The sequence below is a fragment of the Orycteropus afer genome, unplaced genomic scaffold (assembly GCF_000298275.1).
Source record: "Orycteropus afer afer isolate SDZICR_OR568_19922 unplaced genomic scaffold, OryAfe1.0 scaffold00167, whole genome shotgun sequence".
Lineage (NCBI taxonomy): Eukaryota > Metazoa > Chordata > Mammalia > Tubulidentata > Orycteropodidae > Orycteropus > Orycteropus afer.
Window position 1 is genome coordinate 5753936 of NW_006921754.1, and position 26205 is coordinate 5780140.

General features: G+C 34.8%; 1 protein-coding gene across 1 annotated transcript in view; it reads right to left on the reverse strand.

Moving 5' to 3' along the window:
• PTPRK (protein tyrosine phosphatase receptor type K) overlaps positions 1-26205 on the reverse strand; it is an 867169-nt gene that overhangs the window by 32535 nt on the left and 808429 nt on the right. Inside the window, exons 15-23 of the mRNA XM_042781758.1 lie at positions 24339-24499; positions 18584-18619; positions 13805-13989; positions 11838-11925; positions 11012-11088; positions 10800-10817; positions 7968-8004; positions 6393-6490; positions 5839-5955 (exon numbers count right to left, since the gene is read on the reverse strand). Coding sequence (XP_042637692.1) covers positions 5839-5955; positions 6393-6490; positions 7968-8004; positions 10800-10817; positions 11012-11088; positions 11838-11925; positions 13805-13989; positions 18584-18619; positions 24339-24499 — 817 coding nt within the window. The remainder of the gene's footprint in view (positions 1-5838; positions 5956-6392; positions 6491-7967; positions 8005-10799; positions 10818-11011; positions 11089-11837; positions 11926-13804; positions 13990-18583; positions 18620-24338; positions 24500-26205) is intronic.

Sequence of the window (26205 nt, forward strand, 5' to 3'; positions counted from 1 at the left end):
TTTTTTTTTTTTTTTTTAGTTTTTCTGTATCAGTATTTTTATCAAATTGTATTGGGCTTGCTCCCATTTTAGTAAATATTACTGTCTGGAAGTGCATGCTCCCCTAGCATATATAAGTTTTCTTGAGTAAATTTCAAATAAATGGTTTTCAAAAAATAAACCAAAACCAAACTCACTGCTGTCAAGTTGAATCTGACTCATAGCAACCCCTCCTTGGGTTTCTGAGGCAGTATCACTATGGAAGTAGATTGCCCAACTTTCCTTTGGAGGGTTTGAACCACCAGCCTTCTGGTTAGCAGTCAAGTGCCTTAGGCACTACACTAAAACATAGAGCAACATAAAAATTTAAAACCACTCTGTTCCAGTTCCAAACTACAAACAAATTAAAAATAAATCTTTGTAGTGATATTAGTATCAAGTGTTCTCATTCCAGGATATGTTCTCATTTGGACTCCACTCTTCTTGTGTCGAATTTTAGGAATTACTATTTACTAGAAAATCAGTGTCTCTAGACTAATCTATTTCTTACTCTTTAAACTGTGGTTTGGATGAAAGTTTACTCAGCAAATTAGTTTTCCATTCAATAATTTATGTCACATTGGTTGCAATCCCGTCAATGTAACAACAGTCTTCCTATTTCCTCATTTCCATTTGTCCTTCTTCCTTCTTGCCTTCTAAGCTTTGGTTTTAGGTAAATGTTGCCATTTTGGCCTCATATGGTTGATTGTTCTGAGGAGTACCTTCCTCACAAGTGTTACTGTTCACTTTAAAGGACTGTGTGCTGTTTGGTTGCAAAGTGATCTCTGGGAGAAGGTTCAGTTGTGGGCTTGGACTGTATGTAAGGATGATAGTCTTGGGTGTTTCACCAGTCTCTTAGCAGGCCACAAGCTCTGGTCTTTTTCATGATTTTGAATTTTGTTCTACATTTTTCTCCCATTCTGTCCAGGACGTTCTGTGATCTTGGACCAGAGGGTCAGCAGTGGAAGCCAGGTACCATCTAGTTCTTCTGGTCTCAGGGTAATGGAGGCTGGGGTTCATGTGGTCCATTAGTCCCCTGGACTAACTGTTTTCTTGAGTCTTTGATTTTCTTCACTCTCTGTTCCTCTAGACAGGGAGCAACTGATAGTTTCATCTTAGATGGCCACTTGCAGGCTTTTAAGACCCAATGACTACCCACCACAATAAGGTGTAGAACCCTATCTTTGTGAACTATGTTATGTCAGTTGACTTAGATGTCCTCCCAGTCTATGGTCCTAAGCCACAAAATCCAGTGATTAATTTCCAGAAGGTGTTTGGTTAAGGCTAAGAAATTTTCATAATTTTGCCCGTCTGCTCTATTTGCTCTATTATATATCTATATCTATATATCTATATCTATATCTATATATCTATATATATCTATATATATATATTTACAGCACATACAACAAATGCATATGTAGCAATATCCTCTGCTAAACCTATAAATGGTCATTGGTGTAGTCCCATTCACCTACCCCAACCTGTTCAGCTTGAGTGCTTGCCTATGTATTCACTCATAAATTACTGTTTGCTATTACTGATACTGCAGGATTGTATGCAATATTTACCTTTTTTTTTTCCTGTAACTCTTGCACACCTCTCAGTGTCTACCTTTGCCTTAGTGATATTGTGTTGATCTCCCTCTTATTATATATTTGCAGTTGTTAAAGCATTTGGCTGTTAACCAAAAGGTCAGTGGTTCAAGCCCACCAGCTGCTCCATGGGAGAAAGAGGCAGTCTGCTTTCATCAGGATTTCAGCTCAGCTCACTGCCGTCAAGTCGGATCCGACTCATAAGAACCCCTCCTTGAGTTTCCGAGGTGGTATCATTACGGAAATAGATTGCCCAATCTTCCCTCCGAGGAGTGGCTGGTGGGTTTGAACCACCAGCCTTCTGGTTAGCAGTCAAATGCCCTAGGCACTATGCCACCAGTAACATTTCCTCGACGTTTTATAACAGTGGTCTCATACAATATTTGTCCTTTTGAGATTGACTCATTTCACTCAGCATAATGTCCTTCAGGTTTGTCCATGTTATGAGATGTTTCACAGAATCGTCATTATTCTTTAACATTGCATAATATTTATTCTATTGTGTTTATGTACCAGTTTGTTTAACCATTCATCCATTGATGGGCATTTAAGGTGTTTCTATCTCTTTGCTATCATAAATACTGCTGTGATGAACATGGGTGTGCATGTATCTAATCATGTCACAGCTCTTATTATGATCTATTATTTCTTTAGGTTAATGCATAACACTTTTATTATTATCTCAAAATCATGTGTCTCACATTATTTTGTAAATAATGTACCTATACATATAACATGCACAGCATGCTTAGGGAAGTAACATGCTGAGGGTTGTGTGGTTGGCAAAAAAATACAATGTTAGTATTATTTTCATAAAAATACAGTAACTGAGCTATAATCCCTTTGTGTTTTCTAATATTCTATATTTGGTTTTAATTGTACTTCATTTAGGATTGATAACGGTTTAATTACCTTACTAATCTTTGTGAGAAATTCGATTTTTGATTTATCACTTCTATGCATTTTTTTCTATTTCATTTTCTTTTCTCTAGTCTTTTTTCAAATTTTAATTATTTCTCATGTAATTTTAGATTGCCTTTAGATATAGAAATTGTGGGTATAAATTTTTCTTATAGGAGAACTTGAGGTACATTTTGATATTAAATTGTTGATTTACAATATAACTTTATTTTTGAGATGATCATTTATCAATTATTATTTTAAAGAAGATTTTATGATTTTTAAGAGGCTAATGTGTGAAGGAACTGGCCAATGATTTGTTGATGCTTTTTATTGGATTATGGAAACATCTCAACATCTTGTAATATATTAGAGTTTCCTTTGTGAAAAAGTCATGATTGATTTTTTTTTACTAAACTTTCATGAACTTGAGCAAAGAATGAATATTTCATATTCTCTTTATATAAGAATATATATACTAAATAAAATTTGGTGGCTCTCTTTTAGAAACTGCTATATCATTGCTTATTTTATTGTACTTGATTTGACTAAGAAGTTTTTATATACATATAGTTGTGATAACTGTAATTATGCTGTGTAATGGAATTTTTCTTTTAATATATCTCCTAAATATTTTTCAATAATCATTTTTATTATTTAAAAAATATCATTTATTCAGAATTATATTTCTACATCATGTCTATAATAATTTAACATTTCTCTACTGCTGTGCATATTTGACTGCTAACCAGAAGGCTGGTAGTTCAAACCCACCAGCCACTCCTTGGAACGAAGACTGGGCAATCTACTTCCATACAGATAACACCTCAGAAACTCAAAGAAGGGTTGCTATGAGTTGAATCAACTTGACAGGAGTGAGCTTGATTTTTTTTTTCTTTTAAATAATTTTCCACTTGGAGGACTAAGTAAGGTATGCCTGACCCAACCCATGATATTTTCAATGTGCTCATGTGTATGAGAAAGCTGGACAATTAATAAGTCAGACTGAAGAAGGATTGTTGCATTTGAATTATTATGTTGTCAAAGAATATGGAATATACCATGGACTGTCAGAAAAACAAACAAATTTGTCTTGGAAGAAGTACAGCCAGAATGCTCCTTAGAAATGAGGCTGGTGAGACTTTGTCTCACTTTGCACATGTTACCAGGAGGGACTGACCTCTGGAGAAGGATATCATGCTTAGTAGAGGGTCAGAGAAAAAGAAGAAGCTCCTCAACAAAATGGACTGACACCGTGGCTGCAACAATGAGCTCAAACACAAACAACTATGAGGATGGCGCAGGATGGGGCAGCGCTCCTATGAGTTAGAACTAACCTGATGGTGTCTATCAACAATTAATTTTCCAAGACTATAAACAAGTTTTTGTATTTACCCCTTAAGACAGATCCACAGAAGGTAAATTTAGAAAAGACATTAATATTTTAAAGCCCCAGGGATATACTGTTTTTTATTAATTTATAATGAGTTTATAGTAAGTTAAATGTGATCAGTAACTTCTGAAAACAGGTCTCAACACATCCTTAAAAACAGTGAGGATTATTCTTTCCTTAAGGATCTTGCTCATTTGAAAATACAAAGTGGCTTACCAGTACTTGAGGTTAAACATGCCTAAAAGGCACGTTAGCAACTGCATTTCATTGGAGATTCTATAATTTATCTATTTGGATTAATACTATAAATTAAATATTTTAATAATTCAAGCTTCAATTTTTGTATATGAGCCTTTTCATAATTTTTTATAAAGAAAATTGTCTATTTTTGTATGGTTAAATCTCTTAAGCTCTTCCTCAACAACTTATTTCATGGCTTCCATGTCCCACTTCAATCTTACACAGCCTCTACTTTAGTCTTTGCTCAACTCAACTCGAGTGACTCTGTCAATGATCTGAAAGGCAAATCATGTTACCTCTGTGCTCAAAACCTTTAGTGACTGCCAAGCTAACTTTGAGTACAAATGAAAGTCATCATGATGGGCCTCCCAAACTCACTGCCATCGAGTTGATTTTGACTTACAGCGACCCCCACTGGCTTTCTGAGGTGGTAAATCTTTATGCAAGTAGACTGCCCCATCTTCCTTCTGCAGAATGGCTGGTGAGTTTGAACCACCAACCTTCTGGTTAGCAGTCAACTGCCTAAGGCACTATGCTACCAGAGTGCCTTCATAATGGCCCAGAAGGCCCCATTTATCTGTCCCTTTGACCTTTGACTTTATTTTCTATTACTTTGTCCTTCATTCACTCCTCCCTGAATGCCTTGGCTTCCTTGCTATTTCTTATTATCAGAGACATACTCACGCCTCAAAGCCACTAACCTGACTCTTCATTCTCTGCCTGGACACAACCTATGACTCAATCTCTCACTTTCTTCAGGATTTTACTCATATGTCTCTTTTGAGTTCTTCTGCAATCATGCTCTTAAAAATGTATCCCTAACACTACCTCAACAACATTTGTTACTTTCATTTCTAACAGTAGTTTATCCCCAACACTTACATCATGTATTTGCTTGCTTGTTTATTTATCAATATACCCATGACAGTGGGGTTTTTATAAACCCATTTATTTTTATAATAATTAATGTAATTTGTTATTGTAGTTGTTGAGAATACACACAGCAAAATTATCCCTACTCAAGTTTCTATATGTGCGATTCAGTGACAATGATTACATTTTTCAGACGTGCAACCATTCTTACCCTCCCATTTACTTTGACTGTCTGCCTCTGTTCAACAGATCGCAAGCTACATGGGAACAGGTTGTTTTATTCTTTTTTTTTTTTTGGTGCCTAGGGAGCTCTGGTGGTGTAGTGCCTAAGGCATTTGACTGCTAACCAGAAGGCTGGCAGTTCAAACCCACCGGCCACTCCTAAGAAGGAAGATTGGGCAATCCACCTCCGTAGAGGTACTGCCTTGGGAACCCAAGGAGGGATTGCTATGAGTCGGATTTGACTCAACAGCAATGAGTTTGGTTTTGGTGGGTTTTTTTTTTTAGTGACTCAGAACGATAGTCTCAGGAGGCATCAAAGACAATAGGTATAACATAGTCCGCAAAGACAATGCTCTACATCAAACTCTGGTGAGTACCAACTTATGAGTGGCCATCTAAGATGCAGCTATTGATCAGGGGTTTTCATGTGTTCCACGGGCCATAAGTGTATCTGGTAAATAGTAAGCTCTCAAATAAATATTTTTAGAATGAATTAATTAATTTTACAGCATCATCAAAATAAAGCTTGACCGATACATTTAAAAGAGAAAACAGTTTCAATATATAGATTTTGAAATAGAGTTTTAGGATACCTACCCTTTCCAGGGTGAATGTCCTAACTACATATTCAGCAAGTGGTTCCATTTCTACGCAAGTTACTTTGAAGTCTCCATAAACTTCAGTATCATCAGGCCAATACTTATAGCACTTCACCTAAATGACAAAAATAACAGATCCAGGAATAAGAACAGATCATATACAGTAAGCAACATGACTAAATTTCATTGATAACTATTCAGACCATAATTAAAATATAGGATATGTATTTAAAAATATAAGAATTAGATAAAACACTATGTTAAACAATAAGTAGAAATACTTTATCAGTCTCATAAAAATGTGCAAGCCTCGTAGTACAACTAGATTTCAGTATAAAATCAATGTTTACTTTATTACTCAGTGAGAAATAAAGTAATTTTTAAGACACTGAAGGTTGACTTAGGAGCAATTATTTGAAATATTATGCCTTGCCTAGAAGCTTTTTTTTTTCTTTTTACAGTTCAATGGTTTTCTATTTTAAGTGTATTATGTTTTGTTATTCAGTTTATTCTCATATTGTAGGGGGAAAAAAAAAGTTCTCATTCCCTTACCCGGCCAACTTCAACTAAATTTGTAACCATCACAATGCAGGCAGATTGTTCTTGCCAAATCATCCGCCAGAAATCATATACTGTTTCATGAACTGGACCTATGAAAAAAGAAAAAAATCAATTTGAATATCATTAGAGCAATTTTGTAGTTAGTAAGAAGCTTAGATAAGACAAAAAGCTAAATAAACCAAAGAGATAATTAAAGGTATAACACAATACTACTGTAAGTTCTTAAAACTAATTTCATATCTAAATTCACACAACAGATAAAAATCATGAGCATATAGAAGGTTTTTATTTTTTTTTTGTAATTTTCTTCCTCTACTTTCCAATTTAGAGGAAGACTTAGACTTAGAAAACTAAGTCACACTGTAAATCTTCAAGTATATGTGAAAAAAGAGGAACTCCTAATGCCATTAGCAACCAAAGAGCATATATTCCCAACTGAATAAATGCACATCATTTATAAACTACAAGTTCAGGGGTTAATAATAATGAAAGATGCTTACAGATAAAGACTCATCCTAATCTTACCACGCCCGAAGTGCAGAAGCACACACTGGGCTATACTCTTCAGGACCATACAACCTGAATGTCATTCACCAAGGGTGACCTTTCTAAATTAAAAAACCGAACAATGAAACTCACTGCCATTGAGCTGATTTGACTCATAGCAATCCCTCCTTGAGTTTCCAGGGCAGTATCTCTACAGAAGTAGATTGCCCAACCTTCCTTCCCAGGAGTGGCTGGTTGGTTTGAACCGCCAGCCTTCTGGTTAGCAGTCAAACACCTTAGGCACCACTCCACCAGAGCTCCTTTCCAATTTTAAAGAGCATGCAATTAAACTTAATTTACTAAAGGAATGTGACACTCAGAAAATGACCTCTGTCTAAGGAGCAAACATATCTTATGCTATACTTTCCTTTTCTACTAAGAGATGTGCAAGGTGTTCTTCAGATGGCCAGTGATCAATTTAAAGAAATAATTAAAGGCTTTTTTTTTTTTTTTTTTGGTTAGTATACTTTTATTCCCCAATGTGCCATTATAGCAAGATTTCCCTACTTTCTCCTCATTTTCAAAGAAACTTGACTAAGTCCCCTCTAGCCCTTTGTTTTTCTCAGTTTCAGTCAGAAAAACTGCTGGAAGAGAGTACATCTCATTACAACAATATTGGTCCTGGGTACTATTATATTCCAGGCTGTCCAACTATTGCAGAGAGATAAGCATTTTACACAAGTGAGATCCCTCTTGCTTTTCATCAGAAAGAAGCTCTTCTTCTGACCAGTTGGCAAATGCTCTGAGACATCAGGATACCCAGGAACAAGTCCACAAGTACCTAAGGCTTCTTCTTCACTTGTGATTCAATTTTAAAAAGTCTTGGATTTACATATTTTACACAGGCAAAAACTGTATAATGCCAATGAATAAAGACCAGTTTTACTCAAAAGAGCTGATTTTTTTTTCCAGTTAATTCAGATTAAAAATGCAAAAACCAACCAACCAAAACACTTATATGGATCATCTGAATAAGCAAGTTTCTTTGTTTCATTACATTTTAAAAAGGCAAAGTTTTACCTTGGGTTGCAATATAGTGGCTTGGTCTCTGATAACCCTAAAATAGGAAACAAATGGTTATCATTTTACATTAGTATAGGAAATAAATGAATGAAGGCATAAAAAGATGAAGACAACCACCTGTTAAGATTAAGTTATAGTAAAAAGTCCAGAAATGAGTAGTGAACACATAGAGTTCACTTCTCAAACCTAGGTTATCTGAAAGGTAAGCATAAAACAAAAATTAAATATTTCAAAGGCTCTTATTAGAATATATATTGCATAACTGAGTTTCGTTTACTATGTAATAACCTTAGAGATTTGGTTTGGTTTCACTAAAATGTTTATGCCTTCATGTTACTCTTTAGTCATTCATTCCTGGCAAAACTGTGTTCAAAATTATTAATCTTCTTTTCATCATCCAAGAATACAACACACTGCATTACAAATAGACAAGGACATATTGGAACTATAAAAGAATAACAGAACATTCCAATGTTAGAGCTGGACGATGCATGTGTGCATCAAATCAAAGTCCTGCTGAGATTTTTTTTAGAGAATATTCCTTTTCTATAATATGTTCAGGAATCTGCCAAAACTATTTTTTTTCTGTACTGCTAATATTAATTGACGCAAAAATAAATACAGATACACACATATATAGGGAAAGTAGAGTTTTTAAAAATGCCTCTTATCCTGAACAAAAACATGTTTAGTACTTTTTAAAAAAATTTGTCAATAACTCTGAACGGTCAAACATTTAATATTTTTTCAATAAAGAAATTTCTCTCATAAGGAATAATTTGTAAATTATCCTCAACTGGTTTGAATTCTAACAGATCATGAGTTGTAAAAATCTCAATGATATAACAGAATTAAGTTCTGAATTTGTTATGCATTCACCAAAAGGGTGTTGGTAAAAACGTGTGGCCCAATTTGTCCACATTTTGGGGTTGTTGTTGTTAGGTGCCGTTTCAACTCATAGTGACCCCATGTGATAGAGTAGAACTTTCCCACAGAGTTTTCTTGGCTGTAATCTTTATGGAAGCAGATCACTAGGTTTGCCTCCCGCAGAGCCACTGGGTGGGTTCAAACCATCAACCTTTCAGTTAATAGCCTAGCACTTGATCATTTGTACCACCAGTGCTCCCTACAGTTTAGAGTAGGCAACTCAATACACATTTAAATGCCTATTAACTGAGGTCTTCAAGCTAAAATTTACTACAGCTGAGCACTGAAGCAAAATCTGGAAGTTTCTTATTTTTCAGTATACCAATGTTGCACAAGGTTTTTTGGAAAATATTATTATTATAAGCTTTAAGTATTTTATCTCTCTTTTCATGAAAATTTACCAATTGCAGAGTATGTCTTTAAAGTATTATAAATTAATTGGAAAGGACAAATTATGAAATTGGGTAGTAATTAGCCAAAATACACTGGACTCTTAAAAGAAAAACTGGATAACACCACAGTCTCATTTAATACTACAGTATTAACCATACAACAGTATTATAGTAAGACTCCAGTGTATATGTCTTGGCAGAAAATCAAGGTTAAACTAAAGAGGGAAGAACAATTCCAAATTTATTAGAGAACTATTGATTTTCTTTAGTTCTAAAGAGTAGATCATTAGCTTAATTTTCAGTGAGATGTCAGATTAATTTAAAATGCTAAATAATATTAAGATTATGATGAGAAATTTAACCAAGATACTCATATCCTACACATATTAAAATACATTAATTCAATTATGTAAATAATTACAATTCACAAAATAATTGTAGAACAGAAATTTAATATATGTGATGAAAATAATTTCCTCTTTATGGAAGTTAGACCAAGTAAGGTCCTAAATTTCCTATCTTTTATGTATATAAATACAGGCACATATGTTACAATACTTGGTAACTGTTCTACCTTTTGATTTACAATTATTGTCTATTTTGAATCCAATAATTTTAGCATACCCCAATTTTATTTATTAAAAAAAAAAAGATGACGTTTAATGAGTGCTTATTATGTGCTAGGCATTGTGCTTACTGCTCAACATGCACCACTTCATTTAATTCTTGCAACAAAGTGATGAATTTAGTACTATTATCATCCCCACTAGAAAAACGAAGCAACTGAGACACTGAGAGATGAAGTACCATTCCCAGCATCTCTGGTACAATCTGGAACCACATCATAGAACCAAAATCCTTGTCAGCTAACATATTACCCCTTAGCATTATTTTATCTTTTATTTGATAATTAAGTTTCATTAAATAAATAATTTGCCAGTAGATATGCTTGAAACCAAAATTTAGCAATGGAATATGACCAAAATAAACTATTGGATTTGTATGATTCGATATATATGTGTGATATGAATATTTTACAAATGCAATTTAGTAATTATTTTGCTTAAGTAATTTTATTATTTTACAAGCCAATACTACACACCACAAAATAGTCTCCCTACCCATTTTTATTATAATTCAAATATAAAGAGTAAAATTTCAGAAACACTAATACACATCATACTATCCAGTTCTCACATATTGTTTGGGGAAGGGTAAGAATAAAACCAGAAACAGAAATCATCAACAAATAAAACTCGAATACATAGTAAATTGTCAAAAGCTAAAAATGGTCCTGTTTTTTCTAAACATAGAAAAGGAAAAGAGGTAAGATAGATCTTTACACATGTAAAAGAGTTACAAAAAAAATGAACATAGATATACTGTATGAGCTAATTAGGTGAAGCATGCAGAGATAACTAGTAGTAGGCATTAGTAATAACTGTAATCAAGAGTAGTAATATTAAATGCTTAGAATAAGGTGCTGTTATTTACATATAGTGGTACTTACATCCCTGTACAGCCAAATCTACAGCCCAAACCAAAGTCAGGTGTGAAAGAAAGCACAACAACGTCAGTAAGTACTAGGACGTAGAACAAGGAAAAGTGTACAGTTTGTTCTTTATTTAAAAAACTAGCAATTACTTTACAGGTAATAACATGCAAAAAGGTTCACATAGGTAAGCCAACAAATTGGGAAAACTGAACTATAAAAATACTTACATCTATATAGTTGGCATTAATGTAATCTGAAGAAGGATCATCTTCAACAGGTTGCAAAATGACTCTGGAGTGATCGTCTAAAAATTTTAAATAACAAAATATCAGGTATTACATTTCTATCCTGGCCAGAGACAATGTTATGGTGCATACTGGTAGAAATGTAAAATAACAGTCTATAAATAATATACTATTATGCATATTTACCTAAATAGCACAGTTACATTTTAAAATAATATAAATTGTGAGTGGAGTGGTTTAAGTCAGTCAGCAGCTAGTTATAAGTTGAACTGTCACTTTCCTCACTGCTCCTGCTTTATCAGATGATAATCGCTTTATGTATCCCAGGTTTACATTTTGAAGACTTAGTCAGAAGGAAGGCACTAAATGGTGAGCAAACTGGAGTTCAGACATTGGCTTCCTATAATGAGACGGTCTGTGGCAAGAATACTTCCACCTTGAATATGTTTGGAAGGAGCAGAATAGTAATTTACAACTTAAATTAGATCTTCCTTTTTCATTTTCCTGATAATATCAGCTGTTTTAAAACAACCCCATACATTTATGTATAAACATGAAATCAAGCAGCATGTTATCTCCACAGGGTGAAGAGTCTGAGTCAATTTAATTAACAAGGATGATGACAATTTCAGAGTCACTGCCAGTAGTCAACGCTGCTTTAATATTAATAGATAATTTTATAAGTAGATATATCACCCATTGGGAATCTCTTAAAGTTGAACTTAAACCATATAAGGAGGAATTGCAACTCATTATTTCTCTTTGTACATACAATATTTACTTTCAACAAGAATATATGGGAACTTACATGCTATAATATTTCCATATCGGTTTTTTGCTCTATTTTGGTCTTTTTTAGCTACATCCCAAGATGCTGACTGTCCTTCAAAGAAGCTCTGAAACAAAAAAATTAAAAAGAAGACTGAATTTAATACTTTTTCTTGAAACAGGTTTATATGTTTGGGAGACAGAAATAGCAAAAGTCACTTTCTCAGGGAGGAAAAGAGTACTGCAGTGGTAAACAAGTTGCATTCTCAGAGCTCAAAGCTTGTTTGCTGGATTCATACTTATTCATCTTGGTGTTGGACTCAGTTCAAATTAAGGACAAAAAAAAACTTTTCAGAAAAATGTACTGGGAAAGTATTTCAAATTTAAGATCTCTATAACTTTATAGAAGGAGTTCTGATGGCACAGTGGATAATGCATTTGGCTGCTAACCAGAATGTCAGCAGTTCAAACCTACCAGCTTCTCCATGGAAGGAAGATAGGGTGATCTACTTCTATAAAGATTTACTGCCTGGGAAACCCAATGGGGGTCGCCATGAGTTGGAATCGACCGAAGGCAGAGAGTTTGGTTTTTCATATAACTTTATAGAGGGAGGTAGAAAAAATATTGTTCAGTTCCAAAAGTACTAAAAAATAATACATCAGGAACTTCAAAACTACTTTCAGTATATTTCAGAGAAGTACATACTTTACAGTATTTCTAACAGGAAAATAAAACTGTGTTTCTGTAAGGGATCATATGAAAATTAAAAAGAGTCACCATCTTGAAGAATCTCAGAATAGATGACATTATTGCTTGGTTTAATTATCATATGCAGCAATTATAATGTGATCAGAGATGTCTTTTTGCAGAAAATCTTAAGCTTTGCTCAAGACAGGAAATGGAGTCTTCAAAAAGTCAACTGTCTTTGAAGTGAGGTACACAGGAGTACACATGAAATGAACATAAACAACACATTCTGGCAGAATATTCTAATTCTTTACACTTACTTTGTTAGCACTGTATAGTATTTGCAACATATATCTAAAAACAACTCAAAACTCGAAGATAATTTCATTCCAAAACTAAAGTATACAAGTAATCTATAAACTGGTGTGTTCAAAAAAATTCTTCATGAAGTTGTATGCATGTTGGAAGGTCTTTCAAAACAAAGTATTGCTTGGATTCTTTATTTGAAATGTATGTGTGTATGTTGAGAATCTGGAGGGCAAGGCTGGGGGTGGCAGAACTTCCTCTGAGGTCCTAGGCTTGTATTCCTCAGCATGTAGAGACTGGCAAAAAAAAAACCTTTTGCTTTTTGCTATGATTAACGTGATGTCCAGATTAGATCACTTCCTTTGTAATTTTAATCCTGGTACTGTGGTTTGGGGAGGAAGAAAAAATAAGATTGGAAGAAGAATTTCCCACATCCTTCTTTTGGGCTTCTTAATCTTGTTTACTGGATTAGCAGTGTTCTGTTTTTCTTCCAAACCACCCTCTACCAACAATCCACCAATCTAAACTAGGGAGTGAGTGGCAAGCAGTATTTTTAGAGCAGAAAGAATGCTCTGATTTCTCAATCAAAGGGTCAACAAGCAGAGAGGCAGAGAAGTGCTTACTGCCTAGTCAGTAAGCAAACGATCCAATCTAAATGACAGAATTCCTAATTGTACAACAGACTGAAGGTACCTTGGGCAGATTTGTGAGTGGGGAAAACATAAGATCTAAAGCATATTTAAGAACACACCAAAATAAATTGTTGAATAAAAAATTTTAAAATACCTATAATGAATCTAGACCAAGATAAATCCACAGGAAATGTTCTTTTAATTCCTTCTTCCCTCCCCACCCCTTGCAAACACACACAGTGGACTGCACACTCATAAACACAGGATTAAAGGGCCTACAGAGCATTCCACTTCTGCTATGTAAAAAGGAGGCCAAGAATGGTAAATTCCACTGCGTATCTTGGTTAAAAATAAAATTTTATAAAGTACTGAAACTTTCACCTCATATTCCTCTTTGAACCCGTAGCTGTCTGATGTCTTCATGAGATTAATGTGCTGTAGCAAGTCGGCCACTCTGATAGCTGGGTGCAGCTGTCCTGTCTGGTAAGGAGATTCTGTTCCCTCACACAGGTAGCGAGGCACATCTAGAAGACGACTGGACTCCGGGGTAGCACTGTGGTTCTCATCTGTCATTTTTTTAAGATTTGAGATTAAAAAGAAAACAGGGTTATCTTGTTTAATATGTATCCATACAAAGAAGAGTTTAAGCCCTTAAGATCCTTCTGATAACAGGAGGAAGAGAATGAAATTCCAGACAGGACAGGCCTAGGGCACCATCTCCATAGAGACAGAGCCTCAGCTTTTTGCCTCAGTTCTAGGTTTGAGGTTAAGAGTGTATTTATTGGATGTGTATCAGCAAGATAACAAATGCTATGAGAGTTAGAGAGACATCTGATAATACTTTAAAAAGATGTAAGTGGGAGATTTTTGAGTTCTTACTCTTTCATGAGCTGTCTGAGCAGTGTAGAGTGGGACCATGGTGCCAAATTGTCAGTTAAAAGGTGTTTTCATCATTGATTACACTCAACCGAGCTCCTTCCCACCCATACTTGAACCTCCCTTAGGGACTCCAAGCCAGGCAACCCATGTTCACAGGGCTGTCTTCTTGCCCTTGTGACCCTGCGATACCCTACCACCCAGGGTTGCTTACCACAAAACCCTCCAGACTGGGAAACGCGGCATTCTACAGGATCACCCCTTGCCCCAGTATGTCTGCTGGACAAGTTACATGTATTTATACTCAACCTCCACTCCCTTGTTTTATCATTGTGGTTGCTGTCCTTACTGCTAATATATTTGGACAATTCCAGTCATTACATGAGAGAGACTAGGGTATGACTCTGGGCAAAACATGTGGGCACCTTCTCTGGAATTCTCCCCTGCTCATGGAGACAGACTTACAAAGCTCTTGCATCGCGCTGCCATAGCCTCCTGTTCTCATGTATTTCACTTGCCCTATGCTTAAATCACTTGTCTGTCTTTTTTCTTCACTAAACTCTAAACTTTTAAGAATGTGGACACAGCATCATGTTTTTCTTTCTATGCCTGGTGCCTGCAAAAGCAGTCACTTGATAAATATTTCAATGAATTAAACTCAATCGAATCCCCTGCCACTCATATTTAAGTGCAGCCCCATCCCAATTGTGCTATTAGCTTAAAAAGAAAAGAAACTTTTTAGTCTTTTTCTGTCATAAGAAGGAAGAAAAGAACAAGAACATTTTACCTATGAAGAATAAATATTATTTTAATGACCACAGTACTAATCATTACAATGAGAAGCATGCTTATATTTTTTCACATATAAACTTACCACTTTAAAGAAAAACAAAACAAAAATGCAAATGTTTAAAGGATATTATTTTAAAAAGCACTATACTGCTATACTCATTAACAGAAAAGAAAGTACACTCTTAGGGGAACTTTGGTTTTTAATGAGAATGCATACTGTAGAAAATGGTATTTAATTAACAATTAAACATATTTCAAGTGCTGGTACATTTGACTGTTCTATCATCAACTCTACAAATAGGATATGGCAAAAAATGAATTGTTGTCCCCATGATAAACATTTTTTCTTCCTGGAGAGGGGGGGAAAAAAAAAGAACCCCACAATCAGATTTGTGTGACTGTATAATTTAGCTTGGTTACATTTATCTTTATACCTCATATTAGAATGAATGCATTTTTTTTTTTTTTTTTGCAATCACTCACAAAATACTGCACTAAATCAAAAATCTGGTAGAGTCTTTTGTGACCTAACCATTCAACTGAATTAAAACCATTTATTCAGGTTCTGCCCACTACTCTACACCTAAACATTTTGCTAGCAAAACACAATTCATGAGAGCTTCCTTTTCTTCCTGCAGGCCATGCTCAGTTGATCTACTTTTGCTAAAATATTACAATCAGTATACTGACATAAAGAGTGTGTGTGTGTGTGTGTGTGTGTGTATCTCCCCAGTAAAAAAATCCAGAAGTCACTGATCTAGGCACTATTACAACATACACATTTTACATTTTAGGATGAGAAGTAAAGAGAATAGATAATTTCAGGATGACAAAATGTGAGTGACCACTCAAGCTGGAACGAAGTAGCCAAGGCTCTCTCTGTAAGAGCTCCAGAGCTTACAGGAGCAGCAGAATATTTACAGTTGTAAAAGCTCAGTGAAAAACACAGAAATCACCCACATTGCAAATCTTATACATAATTGTGTCCCAGTATGAAACAGACAGCCTTTGGTTTTGCTTAAGCTTTAATACAGTACAATGAGCAGCAAGGTCTTTAGAAAAATCACATATGAACTATTAATCTCAATACATTTCCACCTCATTAAACCACCTAATAATGTGACTAGTAGTGATGGTACATGTACTAATCATTGTTCTTATTACACATTTAAATTTTAAATATTTCCTTATCTAAAAGGTTTTCTAGAGAGTTCTTTGCAATAAACTTACCAGTTATAGGGACTTTAACCCAATGAAGCAGTAAAACACACACACACAAAAACAAAAACATGAATCAATACGAAAATTTTCTAATCCCTTTTAAAATCAGTAAGTAGGTATTAATTTAATATTTAGCAATATTTGAAGTAATTTCAAAAATTGCTCTATAAATACAAAATCAATTGGATGCAGAGAAATTGCAAACACCACAGTTCTAAAAATGATGAAAATGCAACCAATCATTTCTACGTCTAATATGATTAATGAGATTTTGCTTTTAAAAGAATGATGATATTACAAATAATCAGCTTGACCTTCAAAATGAAACAAAATGCATGACTACTGCAAATAGATTTTATGACTTCACTGTGTTAACTTTAGTCATCCTTAAACATACATGTCCCTTGTCACAAGGAAAATTATTATAATCATCTTTTAAGCTCTGTAGTTTGTAAGACTCTTTTGTACATATTATCTCATTTTCTCTTTGCAAATCCCTGTAGAAAAAGTCTGGTAGAGATTGTTATATTGTTTTATATATGAGGAAGCAAAGACATAGGCATTTTTGAGTTTATATGTGAGTCCAGAAACACACTGAAACTTGGACCCAACACTGTATGTTCTTTTCTAGAGAATATTACTATAATGAAAAATTGACATTTAGGAAACTAATTTTGTTCCAGTAAGTTTCCTAGTATTTAAATTAAATTTGATTCCCCAGTTATTAATTTAAGGCTAACAGAATTCTACAGTTGTGAACAGAAGATGACATTTTCAGAAGAATTTGATGCCTTCCTAATAGTCATGGTTCCTGGCTCCACCCTATTTATTAGGCCACCCTTTGAGACAAGGCCTCCAGTTCCCTTTTCTGCCATTATTGTCGACATCAAAGGTAGAATGCAGTCAGTGATGGAGATGCATTGACTCTGAGACCTTTTTTTAGAGTATATATCCTCCATGTCAATTATACAATTTAAGGTTTACTTAATTATTTTAGTGAAGAAAGAAGTGTTAGTCTTATCATTTTCACTTAATTGAGTTAGTATTATTCCAAAATATGCTTTTAAGGTAACTGAATATTGAATACATGGATAATAAAAAATGCATAGCTAATGGAAACTAAAGTTCTATGCTCACAAGTAATATTAAATATATATAACAAATAAGAGTATCAGGAATCTTAAAAATTGGTTTTATGTGGCAATTTTGATGCTCTTTAATTAAATCATGAACATTAGAAACACTGTGGTAAAACCTATGTCAAAGGTTTACATATTTAAGCAAGCTGGTCATGGATCATTGGTGTGTAATTAATCAAGGAATAGGGCAGGAATAAAAAGGAAACCTATTCCATTCTTAAATATATAGATTAATAAATTAATACAATTTTACATCTTAAAAGGTCTTAATCATAACCAACAAAGTAAATTGTCTTCCATATTATATAGTGTTAAACCAATCAGCTACTCTAAATTGCTTATAAGAAATATTGCTTATCATACACAGTTCACTGAGAATGTAAAACTACTATCAAGGTTCTAGCAAATTTACCTCCAGAAATTCTCAATAAACACAAAAACTTTAAAACAAAATGCCCACATTTTAATGTTCACTAATAAATACGTTCTGTAACTGCTATAAGTTAAGAACCAAAAAAACCAAACTCACTGCCGTCGAGTTGGATCCAACTCACAGCAACCCCTCTTTGGGTTTCCAAGGTGGTATCTCTATGGAAGTAGATTGCCCAGTCTTCCTTCCGAGGAGTGGCTGGTGGATTTGAACCACCAGCCTTCTGGTTAGCAGTCAAATGCCTTAGGCACTATGCCACCAGAGCTCCTATAAGTTAAGAGGGTTTAGAAAATTCCTTTCTGTCAGGTAGATTTCTTTTTTTCTTCTTCTTCTTTTTTTCAATGTAAGCTAATTACTCAGGCAGCACTGTCCAGGGTCTGTCTTAGTACATTAGTGCTCTTTCTACTAACCTGGGATATAAAAGTTAGCTCTTCATTAAGGACCACTGCACTTTTGCTCTAAATCTGTCTGATAAAAGAATGAAAGAATAGGTTCCTTGAAACAGTATACCGTTTCTAATTTGAAGTCTACTTGAGTTGACAGAATTTACCTCAGTTGTTGTCTTTGATAGGGGCATGACTATGTATTTTCAAAATGGAGCTGCTTCCTGCACTATAAATAATTACTGTGTGGATAATGCTATAACCCATGCAAGGAGATATGATCCATGCAAAAATAGATAATAAAGAATTAAGTCCTCACCTAACACAGCTGTCGGCACAAGTGGATCATTGGGCACTGTAGGAAAACAAAGCTCATGAAGGAATATATTGCCCTAAAGTTTTGTTTAAAACTCTTTTAATAGATTTATGCTTTCTTAACAAATGTAATCATTAAACATTCCTTGATTACTATAACCGGCAAAGTTATTCTCCCTTAGCTGGGCTTATATTAAAACATAGGAAAGGTGCATTTATAATTATACTTCAGGCAAACTTTTCAATCAAAAAGCCAGAAGAGTCAACATTACATTATAAAGAGTATAAAATTAGAAGACACACAAAACAAAACAAAACAAAACAAAACAAAAAAACCCACACAACCATAGAATTTGGATATAGCAAGTATAAGGTACTTAGAGAAATAAATATATCATATTCATTCCAAAAAGTTGTTTTCATTTAGCTGTGGGAAACAAAGTTAATCCTTTCTCTAAGTTCATAAGTGGATATTTATACTCACATCATCGAATTCAAACTTCCTAATAAGGTACTAAGAACAAATAATAGAAGAGAAGTCTGAGGAAGGGAAAAGCTTTTGATCTCTTAATTGATTTAATATTAATTTACATAGTTAGAGAGATGATACATATTTTCAGCAAAAATTATTTTAAACAATAACAGTATTTTGTGTTCTTCTGTATAATATATCTTATACCGGAAAAAAAAAAAAACAAAAAAAAAACTGCCATCGAGTTCATTCTGACTCACAGTGGTCCTACATGACAGAACTGCCCCCAGCTGGATGCCTTAACCACCAGAGCTCTTTATTCTCCTTATACTCACATAAAAATATCTCCTTATTTACGTTATGGTAACATAAAAATAGATCAGAAAGGCCTTATCATGACTAAAACTAAATTATGAAATTACTCATATACCAGTTCCAATTGGTATAGATATATACAGGGGAAAGGATGGACGACATTTAGGGCTAATCATTACTGATGTTTTACCATCATTTTATCTGTCAATGTGTTGTACCATGGTGGCTTGCATGTTGTTTTGATGCTGGATGCAGTGCCACTGGTATTTCAGTTACCAGCAGGGTCACCCATGGTGGACAGGTTTCAACAGAGCTTCCAGACTAAGACAGACTTGGAAGAAGGACATAGTGATCTACTTCTGAAACAACTGCCTGCTGAAAACCTTATGAATTGAAGCAGAGCATTGTCCAATACAGTGCCAGAAGATGAGCACCTCAGGTTGAAAAGCACTCAAAATGCAGCTGGGGAAGAGCTGCCTCCTTAAAGTAGACTCAACGTTAATGATGAGAGCGCAGCAAAGCTTTGGGGGCCTTCATTTGCTGATGTGCCATGACTCAAAATGAGAAGAAACAGTTGCAAAACTCCACTGATGATCAGAATACATCAATCTAGGAAAATTGGAAGTCGTCAACAATGAAACAGAATGCATAAAAGTCACTAGCCTAGGCACTAGTGAGCTGAAATGGACTGGTCTTGGCCATTTTGAATTGGATAGTCATATTGTCTACTATGCCAAGTGTTGGCGAAGAATGCTGAAAGTATCATGGACTGCTAAAAGAATGAACAAATCTGTCCTGGAAGAAGGGCAGCCAGAATGCTCCTTGGAAGTGAGAATGGCCAGACTTCATCTCTCCTACTTTGGTCATGTTATAAGAAGGGAACATTTCCTGGAGAAGGATATCATGCTTGGCAAAGTGGAGGGACAACAGATAAGGGGAAGGCTCTCAACGAGATGGACTGATACAGTGGCTGCAATGATGGGCTAAGGTACAGCAAGGATTGTGAGGCTGGCACAGGACTGGGCAATGTTTCATTCTGCTGTACATGAGTCACTATGAGTCAGAGATTGATGGCACCTGAGAACAACAACGCCAAGAATGACAAATTGAAGAGGAATGGCATCACATTCATTGACAAAAGGACATTTCAAAATCTATCCTGAAGTACAATGCTGTCAGTGATAGTGTGTATTCCATAAGACTACAAGGAAGAGCAGTTAATATGAGTTTTCTTCAAACTGACACACCAAACACTAATGCCAAAAATAAAGAAATTAAAGATTTTTACCAACCTCTGTAGTCTGAAATTGATCAAAAATGTGACCAAGATGCATTGATAGTTATTGGTGATAGGAATGTGAAAGCTGGATACTATGTCCTTGGTGATAGAAACGACCCTGTACATTGCATTTAGCAAGACCAATGACTTATTCATTGTTGTTGTTTGTTGTTAGGTGCTGTCGAGTCGTGTCTGACTCACAGTGACCCTATGCACAGCACAATGAAACACCACCTGGTCCCATGCCAGCTCCATGATCCTTGCTACAACTAAGTCCATCGTTGCAGCCACTGTGTCAATCCACCTCATTGAGGGCCTTCCCCTCTTTTGTTGACCCTCCATCTTACCAAGCATGACATCCTTTTCCAAGGAATGGTCCCTTCTTTTTCATTGGAAATATCTTTTTTACAACGACATAAACAATGACTATACGTGTGGACCTCACCAGATGGAATACAGAGGAATCAAATTGACTACATCTGTGGAAAGAGGCAATGGAGAAGCTGAATATGATCACTCAGAACAAGGCTATGAGCTGAGGGTGGAACAGAAAAACTACTGCTCATATACAAGTCCAAGTGGAAGCTGAAAAAATTAAAACAAGTACATGAAAGCCATAATATGACCTTGAATATATACCACCTGGATTTACACATCATCTTAAGAACAGATTTGATCCATCAAACACTAATGATGAGTTGTGGATGACATCAAGGACATCATGAATAAAGAAAGAAAAACATCATTAAAAAGACAAGAAAGAAAGAAAATACCAAAATGGATGTCAGAAAATACTTTAAAACTTGCTATTGAATGTAAAATAGCTAAAGAGAAAGCAAGAAATAACAGGAGATCTGCAAGAGCAGCTCTAAAGATAAAATAAAGTATTATAATGAAATGTATAAAGACCTGGAGTTAGAAAGCCAAAAGGGAAGATTGTACTCAGCATTTCTCAAGCTTAAAGAATTGAAGATTTAAGCTGTGAGTTGCAATAGTGAAAGAGTCTATGGAAAAAATATTGAACGACACTGGAAGCATCAAAAAATATGGAAAGAATATATAAAGTCATTGTACTAAAGAATGGGTTGACTTTCAACCATTTCAGGAGGTAACAGATGATTAAGAATTGACAATTCACAGTACTAAAGTAAAAAGCCTAAGGTACACTGAAGGCACGGGCAAAAAAGAAGCCTGCAGGAACTGATGGAACAGCAATTGAAATGTTTCAAGCCTGGAGGTGCTCACTCATTTACTGCAAGAAATTTGGAAGGTCAACTTAACTGGAAGAGATCCATATTTGTGCCCAAGCCAAAGAAAAGTGATCCAACAAAATGTAGAAATTATCAAACACATTACTATCACACACAAGTACGATTTTGCTGAAGATGATTCAAAACCAGTTGCAGCAGTACCTGGAGAGGGAACTACCAGAAATTCAAGCTGGGTTCAGAAGAGGATGTGGAATGAGGGCTATCACTGCTGATATCAGATGGATCCTGGCTGAAAGCACAGAATTACCAGAAAGATGTTTACTTGTGTTTAGCTGATTATGCAAAGGCATTCCACTGCATTGATCATAACAAATTATGGGTAACATTGAGAAGAATGGGAATTCCAGAACATTTAATTGTGCTCATGTAGAATCTGTAGCCAAATCAAGAGGCAGTCATTCAAACAGAACAAGGGAATACTGCATGGTTTAAAATAAGGAAAGGTGTGTCAGGGTTGTACCTTTCATCATACTTGTTCAATCTGTATGTTGAGCAAATAAGTAGCTGGACTATATGAAGAACAATGTGGAATCAGGATTGGAGGGAGACTCATTGACAACCTGAGATACAAAGATGACACAACCTTTCCTGGTGAAAGTGAAGAAGACTTAAGGCACTTAACAAAGACTACAGTCTTCAGTATGGACTATACCTCAACATAAAGAAAATGATAATCCTCTCAAGTGGACCAATAAGCAACAAACAATAAATGAAGAAAAGATAGAAGTTGTCAGGGATTTCATTTTACTTGGATCCACAATCAATGTCCATGGCATCAACGGTCAAGATATCAGATGATATATTGCACTCAGTAAATCTGCTGCAAATACCTCTTTAAAGTGCTAAAAAGCAAAGATATTACTGTGAAGACTAAAGTACCCCTGGTCCAAGCCACGGTATTCTCAAAAGCCTCAGTTGCATGTGAAAGCTAGACAATAAACAAAGAGTTGGAAGAACTGATGCATCTGAATTGTGGTTACTGGCAAAGAATACTGAAATACCATGGACTGCAATGAAGAATGAACAAATTTGACTGGCAAGAAGTATAGCCAGGATGTTCCTTAAAAGTAAGGAAGGCCAGACTTCATCTCATGTACTTTGGTCCTTTTATCAGGAAAAACAGAGTCCCTGGAGAAGGATATCATGACTAGTAAAGGAGAGCGTTAACAAAAAAAACAAAGATGCTTAATGAGATAGATTGACACAATGGCTAAAACAATGGGCTCAAAGATAATCATCATTGCGTGGAATGTGCAGGGCTGGGCAGTGTTTCCTTCTGTTGGACGTGGGGCTGCTGTGAAGTAGAACCAACCTGATGCCTCTTAACAATGACAGTTATTAAAGTTTCACCAAACTGAACATTTCAGAAAAACCTTCCCTCTTAAAAGGCATAGAAACATACAACCTATAAACACCTTTTTTGTTCTCAATGTTAACACTAAATATATTTATAAGCTGTATAGAGAATAACATTTTTATTGTTCCTTTCCTTATACACATCTTTCAAACCAGGGTTAGCATCATACCTCTGCAATCTGTTGTAGAATGTCCCTGTGGACACAAGGACATAGGATAAACATGCTATGTCCTTCTCAAGCATCATTTTTACTTGAGGATATGAAGAAACAAGGTAATTAAACTTGCAAGTAACTTAAACACAGGAACTATATAGAACAGACTATAAATTTTATGGGAATTCTGAAGATGAAACAGTAATATTGATTGTGGGACAATTATTCATATCACTTGTCATTAGACGGAACTTCAATGGAAATATTTTAAAAGCCCTACGTTTATAGATCAGTATTAGAAATTCTTAATATGGCTGGCTGCCTGGCTAGCTTTGACCAGCCATTGTCAATCATGCAATACAGTTATGCTTTTTAAGTACACACCAGATTCTTAATAGCATGTATATTAATTTTTCCCTAATTAACTTTTTATTATTCCAGGAGTCCTCTGTAGAATATTTTAATGGGCTAATTTTATCTATGCCAGTAATTCCCAGAAATGATTACTACGCTTCCTCTTGCTACAAAAGAAATTTTATCTTATACAAAATTTTATCATATATGTTTATGCAAATGACAAAAGTATAAATAAAATAAAACCAGGAGTAATTTCAGGTAGGCAGTTAAGTATTGTAATTTAAAAGGACAACATGATTTGATTTGAGTAGTACATGTTTGAAATCTCTCTTATGGTACACAAATAAAATCAGTATCTTTTTAAGTTAAACTAAATCAAGATGGTAAGTCAGTCTTTCGTAAATTAAAAAAAAAAAAATTATGCATTATTTTCTCTGTTTCAATCTTCTTATCTCTCTCTTTTACCCTTTCTTACGATTTAAAAGGTAATGAATAAAATTCAAAGTGAACTTAATGAATCTGGGAAATTATTAAAATTTGAATACAGAACTTACATCTTGGACTAAAATTGTGTTGGTCCATGAAGGTGATGGAAAGGGGATCTTCTGCATGCAGAGTGCTCTGATCAGCATAACTTCGATCCATCGCATTCACCATGTGAGTCATCTCCTGCCGCGTGTTCCCCATGGCATCTTTGCGTTTTTTTGCAAGCTTGCTGCCAAGGCAAAATGCAAATTGGAAACCTTACTGTGAGGCTTACAGGAAAGGTGGCTCCAGCAGTAAGTAGCTCAGGACAGCTCAAGGGTAAGGATATTGTTAATAAGGATGTGGTTTAGAAACACTAAGAACTAGTCATAATTTCAGGAATTAAAGTTAACATTCAAACAATTATATCTTTTTGATTGCAATAAAACAGTTTGTTTGATGTCTATTTCAACATTCAAGCTGTCAGCCCAAGCCTCTCAACATGTCCTGTATTTCAATCTGTTGTTAAAATGAATATATCAGAAAACTTAACTATTTTCAACAAAGCCATATATAAATACTTCTCTTGTAGAGTAGCTCAAGGAAAATTTTAAGCTAAAATTATGTTTTCATTTTCCTCTTGGGTAATTAACTCTTTTGATTAACTCTAAGAGGTTCCTCTTGAGAATAATATGACTGCTTCAGGTTTGTTTTACTATCATCACCCAATCAAAATGGACAAATGTTCTATTCTCCATGATGTAGTAATATATACTTATAATTGATGGAAAACTAATATGAAGAGTTTCAGAATCAACCACAACTAGACATAATACAAATACAAAGGAATGTGTGGAGTTAAATGATATACTGTATAAGAAAAGTACTTTGAAAATTAGTTTTTAAAATGCTATATAAAAGTACTATACAATGTATCATCACCTTGGATTACAGACATGGGCAAATTCTAAAAATATGTATTGGAGCTGCATGGAAATTATTCACTACAGAAATGCTTAACAAATGCAGTGGAACAAATGACTCATGGGAACTGGAAGTAGCAGAGCTAGAATGTTGAGCTACTCCATGCTGACATCTTTATCTTAAATATCAAGGATATAAAATATATTCTGGTTTTTGAAAATGGGCCACATGGAACATGCAATGAGAAAAATTTATTAAAAGTATATAAGAAATACTTAAATCCCATTAACAAGGCAATTTATACTTGATATAAATAAAGGCACTCAAAAAGCAGATTTTATTTCTCATCTTATGGCAGTACTTTATAAAGCCTTAGACACATTTTTCAGTTGTTGTAAGAACATCATTTCTCAGTTAGCTTATAAACTAGGCCATTTTCTTCTGGTCCTTATTAATATCTATATAAGAGTAAATGTACTATAATACTTTTCAAAAAGCTCAATTAAAAGATTGAGCTTATGTCTAAATTGTTTTTCCATCAAAAACTAAATGTAGCAAGTGGAAAGCCGCTTCTACGTAAGATTATTTTCCTCTGAGAATTATGGTACTTAATATCAGGGGTTACATCCAACACTCAATACACTTACACAACAGACCTGCCACCTAGAATAAGATAATCAAAGTTAAAATTTTGGGGTAGAGATGGCCTAAATTTTTGTAGAAATAATTATAATGATAGTAATAGTACTAATAAAAAGGAAACAAAGACAAAAATATAACAAGAACCGCTACCACCACTTACCACCACTATCACTACCATTACAGCATCACAACCACTACCACCACCACCAACGACCACCATCATTTATGCCTTAGAAATATTCTTCAGTTATCTTAAGAACATCATTTCTCTATTCACTGAAAGTACTGTTTATTCTCTCTCTTTTTTTCTAGGCTAGAGTTACAAATTTTATACATACTTATAGGTTTCAGACAGGTCATATACATGAGTGATGCTGCAAATGGCAAGAT